At 38.7% G+C, this 13,641-nt stretch overlaps 1 protein-coding gene across 3 annotated transcripts in view; it reads left to right on the forward strand.

The window, feature by feature from the left end:
* LOC126242504 (protein transport protein Sec24C) overlaps positions 1 to 13,641 on the forward strand; it is a 121,328-nt gene that overhangs the window by 91,555 nt on the left and 16,132 nt on the right. For all 3 annotated transcript variants that reach the window (XM_049948093.1, XM_049948092.1, XM_049948094.1), the window contains exons 11-14: positions 1,777 to 1,903; positions 7,470 to 7,630; positions 9,144 to 9,323; positions 10,827 to 11,028. In XM_049948093.1, the coding sequence (XP_049804050.1) occupies positions 1,777 to 1,903; positions 7,470 to 7,630; positions 9,144 to 9,323; positions 10,827 to 11,028 (670 nt within the window). The remainder of the gene's footprint in view (positions 1 to 1,776; positions 1,904 to 7,469; positions 7,631 to 9,143; positions 9,324 to 10,826; positions 11,029 to 13,641) is intronic.

Here is a 13,641-nt window from a genome sequence, read left to right on the forward strand (position 1 = left end):
GTCTCAGTTTGACCTCTGCCTCTGAAATACTGGGGCCGCTACACGTTTCAGTGTGGCTCGTGATAGTTACTTGGCCATTGATTTATCAATCTGCAGCCCAGGACTTCTCCCATCTATCCACAGGAGAGCACATAATGACCTGTGTGGTAGTGACCACTTCCCCATCTTCCTGTCACTGCCCCGGTATCAGGCCCACGGATGCCTGCCCAGATGGGCTTTACACAAGGCAGGCTGGGAAAGTTTCACCTCTGCTGTCATCGTTGAATCTCCCCCACACTGGAACATCAATGTGATGGTTGAGCAGGTGACTACAACAATCATTTCTGTGGCAGAAAACATGATCCCTCGCTCTTTAGGGTGCCCCCGGTGAAAGGCAGTCCCTTAGTGGACGCCGGAAGTCGCTGAAGCATTACGGAGTGTCGGTGAGCTGTACAGTGACATACGCGGCACCCGTCCGTCGAGCACCTCATAGCCTTTACATGGCTCCGTGCCCACATTCGCCAACTTATCAAATGACAGAAGCAGGAGTGTTGGGAGAGATACGTCTCGACCATTGGGTGCCACACGTCACCTTCCCAAGTCTGGGCAAAGATCAGACATGTTTTTGGGTGTCAGATCCCAACAGGTGTTCCCGGTGTTAACATAAATGGCGTGTTATCTACCGATGTAAACACGATTGCCGAGCACTTTGCCGAGCACTTTGCCGAGCACTTTGCCGAGCACTTTGCCGAGCACTTTGCCGAGCACTTTGCCGAGCACTTTGCCGAGCACTTTGCCGAGCCTCTGTGTCAGAGAATTAACCCCCCAGCCTTTCACACTCTCAAACAGCAGCTGGAAGGGAAAGTCCTCTTGTTCACTACACGCCACAATGAATCCTATACTGCCCCATTTACAAAGTGGGAGCTCCTCAGAGCCCTTGCACATCGATGCCAACCTGCTTGTTTTGGTAGCCATCGGCCAGTTCAGGAGTTGGCGCATTACTTTCAACTGTTGCCAAGCTCGTATTTCCACCATCTTGGCATATTGCATTTTGTAATGAATTTTCAACAATGGCCATTTCCTTTGACTTCATTGTGAACAGTGTTTAGCAAAAATTTGAAAAAAAAATTTTCAAAAACAGAATTTTGTTTGTATCGGTATCCTTCAATTAAAGCAGTTTTATGTGCATTTTCATTAATGATACTAATTATCCTCTGATACAGTCTATTGATACAGTCTTACAGGATGTAAAAGAATTATTTTGCAGTCCGCAGCTCGTGGTCGTGCGGTAGCGTTCTCGCTTTCCACGCCCGGGTTCGATTCCCGGCGGGGTCAGGGATTTTCTCTGCCTCGTGATGACTGGGTGTTGTGTGGTGTCCTTAGGTTAGTTAGGTTTAAGTAGTTCTAAGTTCTAGGGGACTGATGACCATAGATGTTAAGTCCCATAGTGCTCAGAGCCAATTATTTTGCACCTTAATGTGGACTTCTACACACACACACACACACACACACACACACACACACACACACAGAGAGAGAGAGAGAGAGAGAGAGAGAGAGAGAGAGAGAGAGAGAGAGAGAGAGAGAGAGAGAGTGGGGGGGGGTGCCACTTTCCTGATGCCATGGCTGGAATTCCATGTGTGTCAATCCGTATTCCAGCCTAGGATTGTCCTTCGTCATTTCAAATTTATTTTTTAACCAATAAACAAGCTGTAAACAGTATCAGTGTTTTACTTATTTCACTTATAATAGAAAATGTTGGTCAATGAGGAATAGATAATATAACTTCTTTTCCAGGCTGCAGAATGTGCTGGCAAGCTTCTGGTGTTCAATTCATCACTGCCAATTGCCGAAGCCCCTGGTAAACTCAAGAACAGGGATGATAGGAAGCTGCTTGGAACTGAAAAAGAGAAAACAGTCTTGGGTATGTCTCTCTTCACATTTTGCTGCAATAATGATAACATGTCAGATTAGCTTTTACCACATCACACAGTCTCTGAATGCTCTAACAGTGTTTTTAAGCTACAAAAGTGTGTTTAATAAAACAATGGAAACTCTGGGATGGAATGTCAACAATTTAAGTAAAAGATAGATTGCTACTTACCCTAAAGTTGACAAGTTGCAGTCAGGCACAAAATTAAAGATTTCGGCCACAGACTTCATCAGGAAAAGAAACATATGCATACACACATAAATTCACACAACTCTGGCAGCTCAGACCAGTTGAATTTTGGTCCGATCTGCCAGAGATGGTGGTCATGTGTGCATGATATGTGCTTGCTTGCTTTTTGCATGTGATCTGTCTTTTCAAATGTTTCTAGAATAAAAGTGCTCAGATATATTTAGCACTGCTGTTGCTTATGTTCTTGGAAAAATCATAGTTTTCACAGGAGAAATTTGCAAATGAGAAAGGAAGTCTTGAATGGTAGTACGGAAGGCTGCCACCAGAAATGAAGACACTACTAGAGGGTTAGATACATAAACTTGGCTGTTAAATCAGCTGAAGTGCAGAGACAGCAGAGTACAGATAAATAGGTCTTGTAAGTAGTTTGGCTCTTTAGACTTAATCTGGTATGTTTCACAACATTGCATTGTGAAGCAAGAAACAAAGGTAGTGTCAATAATTGTTCACTAAATGAATGAGAAATTACATATATTTTACATGTTGGGTAATTACTGCAGTAAAAGAAGTTAACTTTCCAGGTTGGCAGCTGTGTAGGAAATATGTAATCTCTGTGGTTGGCTGATGCAAGCACTTGAATTTCAGCTGCTCCATTTTCTTTACATTTCAAAATGCTATTAACAATAAAATCCATGAACTGTCAAAGTGTACCCTGTATCTCTAAAAAAAATTGCCGCTTTGCTGTTTGTAAGGTTTCTAATTAAGATATCTCTATGGTGCAAAAATTGGCAATTGACTGTAAATAATAAAAAGTGAGGTTATCCACAAAAGTGCTGAAGGCATCCATTAAACTTCAGTCACATGATAAATCAATAAAATCTAAAGGCCATAAATTCAGTTACAATTACAGACAACTTAAATTGGAAAGAACACAGAAAATGTTGTGGGAAAGGTGAATGAAAGACTGCATTTTATTGACAGAACACTTGGAGGATGCATCAGGTCTAGTAAAGAGACTGCCCACACTACAGTTGTCCATCCTCTTTTGGAGTACTGCTGTGTGGCGTGGGACCCTTACCAGGTAGGATTAATGGAGTACATCAAGAAACTTCAGAGAAGGGCAGCAGTCTTGTATTATCAAGAAATAGGGGAGAGAGTGTCACAGACATGATACGGCATTTGGTGTGGAAATCATTGAAACAAAGCCATTTTTCACTGGGGCAGGATCGTCTCATGAAATTCCAATCACCAACTTTTACCTCAGAGTGTAAAAATATTTTGTTCTTGTCAACCTATGCAGGGATAAATGACGGTCATAATAAAATAAGGGCAATGAGAGCTTGCACTGATAGCTATAGATGTTCATTTTTATTATTATTATTATTTTGTACATGCTGTTAAAGAGTGAAATAATAGAGAATTAGTGTGAAGGTGGTTCAATGAATGCTCTGCTACGCACTTAAGTATTACTTGCAGAGTAGCGATGTAGATGTAATGCTTTTGAGATCTACACATTTTACATGTACACACATTATAAATTTTAAAGTGCATGGCTAGGATGAAATGTGTTTGAGCTGCTCAAACGATTATAGCAACAAGCTTTACAAGAAAGACCAAAAACCATCTAGTCATTTTTAAATTTAAAAAAAATTGTGAAAGAAAATGAAACTGATATTGGATGTTTGCCATAATATTGCCTCAGTATGCAGCACAAACACCTGTTGAACAGCAATTGGACATAGTGTGTCCACAAGTAGTGATGAGTAGACATGTCGCATATGGCAAGTCAATATTGTGTGCACAACATTGCCAACTAATGAGGAGAAAATAATCATGATCAAGCAGAAACATTGCAACAGGATGTGTTTAAAAGAAAAATTCAATTCAAGTAAAAAATATTAAAATTTCATTGTGTTTTTGGAACATTACATTTTATTTAAAAGTGACAAAATATTTGGTGTCTGCTGCCACAAGACACAGAATACTGTACTGGGTCATGAAGATGGGAATTCTTTGTAATGTTTATCCTCTTCAGGATAGGGAAGAGTTGTTAGCAACAACCTGTTGACTCAAATGTAGACATGATGTTGGCTACATTTTTATAAAGTCTAGGAAACACTTCTGCATATACATTGTAAATTAATAGCACTAACATCCCTATCCTTGTGTAGTGTGAAATTTTGTAAATTTTATCACTTCTAATTGCATTTCTGAAGGTACAGTATCTGGTGCAATTGAAAATAGAATGCTAAAATTTTAAATTCATTTTCTGTACTACTGAGGTGCTGAAAAACTCCTGAAATTGGACAATATTTTACTGATTACTCAAGAAAAGTGTCTGGAGGTAATTCTAAGAGGAAAGATAATCCAAAAATTTTGGTTCCGTGTACCAAGATCCCTTTCAAATAGACAGAATTTGTCCATTTTCTTGGAAAAGCAAACCTACAATTGGAAATGGCGTGTCAGTTGTTGGAATGATGTGTGTTACTGTATAGCTTGCTCTCAGTGCCATATCTGTTGACAGTTCTTCCACATCAGTGATGTAAAATTAGATGCTTGAAACTCATTTGATAGTTGAAATTTAAACATATGAAGAATATACAGAAGCTCTACGTATGATTTCTGCCTCATATTTACAGTTGTACTTTGCCCATCAGTGTGGCAATGAGTTGCTGTCTTGCATCATACAGCTGTATTGTTAAGATACATTTAGTGACATTGCATACTGTAGTTCTTCAGTGTATTAAATATATCCTACAAGGGTCTGAGACAACTTTTTTTTTTTTCAACAAATAAGAATTGTTCTTTCCAATAAAGTGAAACTGGCAACAGATCACTTCTTCTAGAAGATGTCAGTGCTACTATCTTCACTATGAATTGCAAGACATTTATAACGTAAGAGGTGATGAGTGCTGAAGTATTAGAGCGGTGTGTATGAAACACAAAAACGCTGGAAGGGGATGATACTATCTGAATTCCACTTGGTCATTTGATTAGTGAAAAACTCTGAGTGTTATACTGTTAAAGGTGATACACCCACACATCCTTCTATCCTCTGAGTCATCTTACTCAGACTCTTACAGCTAAATGCAGAAAATGGATCACATTGAGATTTTCCAGTTAACAGTATTATTCTGTTACATTGAGAGTATCATATATAGCCATGTGTCAATTAAACATTTGTTGTGGGTACACACAATCATAAAGAAGGGCCATGATTGTGCATGAAAATAATACTTTAGTTTGTACCTTGCAGAATGTTTCCGAGTAAAGGCATTGTATTTCATTTTATAATGACCATGTTTGAAAGCAGCTACAAAATGTGTTGTTTGTAATGTATTTGTAGATTCAGAGGAGCCACTATAAAATGGCACATTTGATGTGAGGTATAGAATTAAGTGTGATGGATGCTTCACAAACTAGAAATACACATGTCAGCAAATAGAAGTGCTTAATTGGTAATTACATCCTTGTACAAGAGCCTCAGTACCAATTTGTAGCATTGTTACTTAATAATAATTACTGACATAATTAATTTAATGACGATTTTAGTGTAAGCAGCATTACTCTTCCTCTGTGTACATATTTTGTAAATGAGCTGTTCATTCAGATCCAAGTCATTGGAGCCATTTACTTATATTTATCAGTTAATGGATGAGGACCATTCAGATTGAAACTGTCCTTTGTGTTGTGCTGTGGGAAGAGATGGTAGCAATGTAGTGCACTAGAAATGACTAAATGGGGATGCATTGGTAGTATATATATGTTTGCATTATCCCACTATGGCAGTTACCTCATAAGTCGTAACCAGAAAGGAGTGGGACGTACATGTCTGTGCTGTACATCACATTATTATTAGTTTTCTTGTGAAGTGATGTGTTATCCCTTCAGATATTTTGCAAGACGGTGAGCAAAGTTTGCAGGTGCTACACTGTCAAGGATGGAAGTGCTTGACTGGGCCAAAGTATTTTTGTGTGTTTATCCTTGAAAACAAACTCCCTAACAGTGCCTGGGATCAAGCCACTAGTGACAGCATTGCTGTCATTGGCAACATTGTGGAAGATGGTGCAGGCTTCACTGTTAATGTCTAATCAGATATAGGCTTAAGTGAAGGGTGTATTCACAACATAACTCTCAAAAAAACATTTTGGGAATTTCCCATTTCTAGTGAATGCGACACAGAGAATTTTTTACTTGCAGATATGTCTATTTGAGTCAAGCTGAGAAAGATGATGAATTGTTATGTGGAATGAATTGTGTATCTGACTATATATGTTGGGAACAAGACAAAGAGTATGCAGTCGAAGAATTTCTCTTACTAAAGAAAATTCTAACAACTAGATTTTTGGGTTCAAGAAGCATACTACTCATTGATTTTGTTTCTCTGCAGGTAACAGTGACTGCTGCATACCACTGCAAATTGTTGCTTTCATGAAAGCTTCCTATTGCAGGAAATTATGCAAGCAACATACTGAGTGTATCAAAAAGAATCATCAGATTTTAAAAAATCATAACTATTTTGTTATTTGTGACATGTGCGTGAACAGCGTAATGTTGGAAAGAGCAAACTCTAAAGAGTTTTACACGGTTCCTGCTAGGTACCACAATGGCATCTGGAAGTGCATCTGTTTATGTGCCTCTGTTACCAACAACAATGAATGAACTGAGATGTTGCATAACAGCAGCTGTAACTCAAGACATGCTCGCTGTAGTGTGGGAACAATTTGAGTACCACATTGACACGACTTGCATCTCAAGGGGGGCATATTGTGAACACACATGGAAAAAAAAGAACCTTTTTGAGTTTCCCGTTCATCAAAAAACCAAATTCATTGCATATGTTTGTTAGTTTCAGAAATATAGACATATCAAATTGGATGATTCTTTTTGATACACCCTGTAGTTCTAACATTGTTCTTCAGCATGACTATTCATGAGTGAATACAGCAGCCTTAATCAGCTATAAATTCCATGACATTCACTTGACATGTCTTTAACAACTTGCTGAAGTCCTAATTTATCCTCATTTGACTCCTCCTCATTCCATTCTCTGGTGGAGGCAATAACCAATTACACATTCAGCAACAACGTAGTGGTCTAGCAGAATGCGCATATTTGAAGTAATGTGCCTCTCCTTTTTCTGATGAAGACATTATCTAGCTGTCTGTCTAGGAGAAAAGTGCATTTCTGGTGAAGCAAACTATGTAGGAATGTAATATACTGCTTTTGCAATTCTACCTATGACCAGTGAAGTGAAGGAAAAAATTCCATTTTAAATTTGAATGAAAGCTTGTAATTACATGCTGCGGTTCTGTTAAAGTAGTTTGGATAAGTACAGTGTAATTTGAAGTGTGGTATTGTCTTTCAGCTCCACAAATAACTTTCTACAACAACTTGGGCCAGGAGTGTGTGGGAGCAGGCTGCAGTGTGGATCTTTTCATATTCAACAATTCTTATATTGATCTTGCCACCATTGGACAAGTCTGCAGGCTTAGTGGTGGAGAGATATTCAAATATACATATTTCCAGGTAAGGAGCAGTATTGTACGCTGTGAGAATGAAGTATCTGTGAAGTTTAATACTGTCACCATAACAGAATATTCAAGACTGTTTAGATTTTTACTTAACAAGTACACTAAAACAAAAGCTAGTTGACTGATAAAAGTGATAGCAGTTACAGTAATGGTATTTTCAAATTAAGATGCATATTAAAATTGATTTTTTCCCCACATACCAAACAGACTGATGATTATTTATCATGTCCAGTTTCCCCCTAAATCAGGAAAATGTGAAAATTAAGAGAATAATAATAATAATTGTTATTCATATTGCTATATGACAACATGAGCAGTGTGTGAATGTTTTGTGGAGAGACAGAATGAAAGTGTACAAATCGCTAACTGTAATTATGTATTTAAAAGCCCACACACCATAAATCTACCATTGGGCTTCATCTTCTTCAACTGTCTTCAGTGTTTGTCCACAAAGTAGCTATTCCCCAACCATGTGTACACTACACTTTCCTTAGTATCTCTTTACCATTATGTTAATATTTTGATTGAAGAATTTGTCAGTTTCTGTACTAAAAAGTAATGTTGATGAGCCTGAAGAAAGTGACCATTAACCCTAAGACTACAGTCAAGCAGACTGTAGAATTCCAAAATCTTCTAACATGATGTAATTTGTAGCCTCTGCGTCCTGCAAAATAATTTGCACCACAATTCTAAGTGCAGTCCACACTCACAATTCACTCATTTGCAGTTTTCTTGAATGTGTAAACAATCGTAAATTTATTTAATTGTAGGCATATAAAAATGGCAGCTTGAATTTCTTAAAGTGTGGTCGATCAAATTGTAACACTATAGCAAAAAAAAAGAGGAGGCATTTACTGTCCCTGCTTAAAGCTTTCAGTAATTGCTTTTGTGTAAAGGTGGAAATAGTATTTAGAGGGGATGAACCAGTCTGAGGAACCCACAGGTTGTCCTAATTTGCTAGCTTAACCATACAGTATTTGAAATAAGCGTTTTCCGTGAAGTGAGTGCTATTTGGCTTCTGCTTTCTTATTACAGACACGTGTGTGGCAAAACGTGTTTATAATCAGTACAATTATGTGAGTGTATTGTTTGCACATGTAATAGCTCATGACTTGGAATGATAGTTACAGATACAATGACCCAGTTATGTCCTTTTGTCATGACTAAAATAAGCTAAGTTGCAGCAGTAAACTGATGATTAATCTGTTTGCCGTAACTGAACAAATTTTCTGGCTCTAACTGCTGTTCTGCTAACAGAACTTGGTGAAGATTATTCTACAAAACAGCAGTGGAAAACACACTCCGTTTAATAGCACAAAAATAAACACTTCAGTGTGTTTCATCATATTAATTTCCTTGACCTTTAATACAAAATATTGAAGTCAGTTGCGATACAGGAGAGTGATACTTATTTGTGCTAATTTTGTGAAGTCATTATTTTTACCCAGCTTCTTGAAACTTACCTGTATGCATAAAATGAGCTGCAATTATGTTTTGGTTATTTACAGGCAGATTTGGATGGGGAGAGACTAATAGCAGACATCAAGCATGATGTCAGCCGACCTGTGGTGTTTGATGCTATCATGCGAGTTCGAACGTCGACAGGTGTTAGAGCAACAGACTTTGCGGGTCACTTTTTCATGTCTAACACTACAGATATGGAACTTGCTAGTATTGATTGTGATAAGGTATTTATCATTATTTCCATGCTCTGTTTAAGATAAGTCATTGTAGCCATTTGACTGTCCTTTCCTTGCAGTGTAAGGCACTTAATCAAGGCAGATATTTTTCTTCTCATGTAATCATTGCTAACCTTATGCAGCATATAGCATTTTTACTAATAATCATTGTGATAAAATTAGATTAGCTGACCTTCAGCTTGAGATTTCTCTTTCATATACATAGATTCCACTCACCGTTTGTTGGGCATATTGTTATGTGATGGAAAAACTAATGTGGACTGTGTTTTTGAATTTTAATACTAAATATATGCATAATATATCAACAACAGTTATCAGTTTTTGAAAATATAATGTAGTTGAGTAGATAAAAAAATGTATTCACAAAGTAGCAGCAAGAAAATACCATACAAAGGTACTGAAATTTGCAAGCTGTCAGAGCCAATGGTTCCTTCTGGCAGAAGAGTTGAAGGGGTAGGAAGAAGAGTGAAGGAAAAGGGCTGGTCAGATTTAGGAAATAGGGAGAGCTCGGACAAGTTGCCTGGAACCCCAGGTCATGGGAGTCTCCCATGAGCCAGCATTCTGGATGACTTTTCTGAATTCTCCCCATTTCCTAAACCTCACTCTTTTCCTTCACCTTCTTCCTTCCCCTTGGAGCCTTCAGGCAGGAGGGGGGAGCCACTGTCTCCAAACGCTTGCAAATTTAGTTACCTTTATGTGTGTTTTCTCCTGCTGGTACTAGGTGAGAAGACTTACCTAACCAATTACACCAGATATTTACATTGTCATCTTTGAGTGAATGAGTGATTTAAATTTGTTACATGGCAGATATGCAGTGTTAGATTTCTGCTGTTTCCCCAAGTAACTATTTGAAGTGCTTCATTGGTCATGTATGACCTAAAATGTTCACATGAGCCCGGATGTATTGGAAACCATTTTTGAACTCTGATTTTGCAATATTATTCTACTTTAAAGCAGTGTGAACTTAGAGATTGTAAATATTGTTCTGCCAGTCCAAGGAGCTGTGATACTCTTAATGAGACTAAATCTCAGAAAGGACAGAGAATCCGTTGCAAAATGTGTGCAAGTCGAACAGCAGGTTAATTGTGGCAGTTCTGAGAGTTTCTTCAGGAATTTAAACAGTGGCTGTATTTAAGTAAAGCCAATTCTGTGAACAGTCGACCTTACAAGTGGGACATTGGTATTAAAATGATTTCTCCCAACACTAGTGGGATTTGGTGAAACAAGTCACCAGCATGTTTAAGTCACTCAAATCTGTAGCAAATGTGGATATAACTGAGCAGTTGCGTAAATAGAGAAAAGCATATTTTCTTCAGTACACTGTAGTATATAACAAATACAAATAGAATTAATGGCTGGTACTTCAGAAGTGGTACACAGTTTCTGTAAATTTTATTACTTTGAAATATGTCACAAGCTTGCACATTTTGTTAAAGTATATTTTTAAGCATTTCAGTGTAATTTAGAATTGCCAATATATGTATTGCACAGGCTGTGGCTGTCGAGGTGAAACATGATGATAAACTGACAGAAGAAGATGGCGTGTACATCCAGGTGGCTGTACTGTTCACATCCTGCAGTGGACAAAGGCGACTGCGCATAATCAACTTGTCTCTGAAGACATGCTCACAGTTAGCAGACCTATACCGCAGCTGTGATCTCGACACGATCATTAATTTCTTTTCAAAACAAGGTCAGTTACAATTTTCACACATTGTACATTGCAAATTATCATGTTTGACGCACCTGTTTGCCTACATGAGTACATTCAAACAGTAGAAAGCCCAGGTTGGAATGGAAACAATTATGAAAAGAACAGATGCTGTTCACCATAAAGATGAAACATTGAGTTGCATATAGGTCCAATGAAAAGACTGTTGCACATATAGCTTTCGGCCAAAGCCTTCTTCAGAAAAGAAAGGAAAATGGACATACATTCACAGAAGCAGGCACACATCACACACACGATTGCTACCTCTTGCCACTTTATCCAGATCACAACTGTTGTGTTGAATGAAAGCAGCACTCCAGAGTGGAGCAGGGAAGGCAGAGGGATAGCAGGGTTTGGAGTGGGGGGGAGTCCCTGGCAGAGAGCACTGGAATGTGCAGGACAAGGTTGCCAAGTGCAGTGTCTTTGGGAGGGGGATGGGGTACGGGTGGGGGAGTGGAAAAGAAAAGGAGCAGAGGGGGAGAAAGGTGAAAAGGTGGTGCGTGTGCTGGCAGTGTGTGGCTTAAGACGAGGGTGAGGGAACGTGAATTGGGAGGAGGTGATATAACATTGGACATTGGTATGTAAATAGGGAGCCCAGACCACCTGTATCTTGAGTGATATAATATTCTGCATTTGTTCAGTGTTGCTAAACATTGGAAAACAAATTACAAATGGTTGGCCAAATGTAACTCAAGAAAGAGATGGTAACAATAGAAATCTTAGTAGAAATGGACAGACTAACCGCCACCATAGAGATGGTGTAGAAAGTGTGAATAGAGCACTGTTGATGAAAGTAAAAATATTCCAAATTTGTTCTGTTACTGAATACCACATTCATTGTGATAGTGTGTGATGATTACGTACAAATAAACTAGTAAGTCTACATCTACACCTGTATCTGTACTCTGCAAATCACCATGAAATGCATGGCAGAGGGTGCGTCCCATTGTTCCAGTTGTTAGGGTTTCTTCCCGTCCCATTCATGTATGGAGTGCAGGAAGAATGATTGGTTGAATGCCTCCGTGTGTGCTGTACTTTTTCTAGTCTTATCCTCATAATCCTTTTGTGATACAGATCTAGGGGGTTGCAAAATATTCCTAGAGTCACCATCTAAAGCTGATTCTTGAAACTTTAGTAGACTCTCTTGGGATAGTTCACAGCTATCTTCAAGAGTCTGTCATTTCAGTTTCTTCAACAACTCTGTGTTGCCAATCTTTGCACCACTTTGAAATCTTATCAAGATCTGATAGAATATTTATGCGTTATTTTCAGACAGTAGTTCATTACAGATAATTGCATCATCTGGGAAGTCTGAGGTTATTATTAATATGGTTTGCAAGTTCATTAATATTCAATGTGAATGGCAATGGTCCCAACACAGTCAAATGCTGATGGTTGAGAGTTGTAATTGGTATACCTTATGTCAAGTCCCCCCACATGAACCATGGACCTTGTCGTCGGTGGGGAGGCTTGCGTGCCTCAATGATACAGATAGCTGTACAGTAGGTGCAACCACAATGGAGGGGTATCTGTTGAGGGGCCAGACAAACGTGTGGTTCCTGAAGAGGGGCAGCAGCATTTTCAGTAGTTGCAGGGGCAACAGTCTGGATGATTGACTGATCTGGCCTTGTAACATTAACCAAAATGGCCTTGCTGTTCTGGTACTGCGAACGGCTGAAAGCAAGGGGAAACTACAGCCGTAATTTTTCCCGAGGGCATGCAGCTTTACTGTATGATTAAATGAAGATGGCGTCCTCTTGGGGAAAATATTCCGGAGGTAAAATAGTCCCCCATTCGGATCTCCGGGCGGGGACTACTCAAGACGACGACATTATCAGAAGATAGAAAACTGGCGTTCTACGGATCAGAGCGTGGAATGCCCGACCCCTTAATCGGGCAGGTTGGTTAGAAAATTTAAAAAGGGAAATGGATAGGTTAAAGTTAGATATAGTGGGAATTAGTGAAGTTCGGTGGCAGGAGGAACAAGACTTCTGGTCAGGTGAATACAGGATTATAAATACAAAATCAAATAGGGGTAATGCAGGAGTAGGTTTAATAACGAATAAAAAAAATAGGATTACGGGTAAGCTACTACAAACAGCATAGTGAGTGCATTATTGTGGCAAAGATAGACAAGAAGCCCACACCTACTACAGTAGTACAAGTTTATATGCCAACTAGCTCTGCAGATAATGAAAAAATTGATAAAATGTATGAGATAAAAGAAATTATTCAGGTAGTGAATGAAAAAATTGATAACATGTATGAGATAAAAGAAATTATTCAGGTAGTGAAGGGAGACGAAAATTTAATAGTCATGGGTGACTGGAATTCAAGAGTAGGAAAAGAGAGAAGGAAACATAGTAGGTGAATATGGATTGGGGGGAAGAAATGAAAGAGGAAGCCGCCTGGTAGAATTTTGCGCAGAGCATAACTTAATCATAGCTAACACTTGGTTTAAGAATATTGAAAGAAGTTTATATACATAGAAGAACCCTGGAGATACTAAAAGGTATCAGATAGATTATATAATGGTAAGACAGAGATTTAGGAACCAGGTTTTAAATTGTAAGACATTTCCAGGGGCAGATGTGA

The sequence above is a fragment of the Schistocerca nitens genome, chromosome 1 (assembly GCF_023898315.1).
Source record: "Schistocerca nitens isolate TAMUIC-IGC-003100 chromosome 1, iqSchNite1.1, whole genome shotgun sequence".
Classification (NCBI taxonomy): domain Eukaryota; kingdom Metazoa; phylum Arthropoda; class Insecta; order Orthoptera; family Acrididae; genus Schistocerca; species Schistocerca nitens.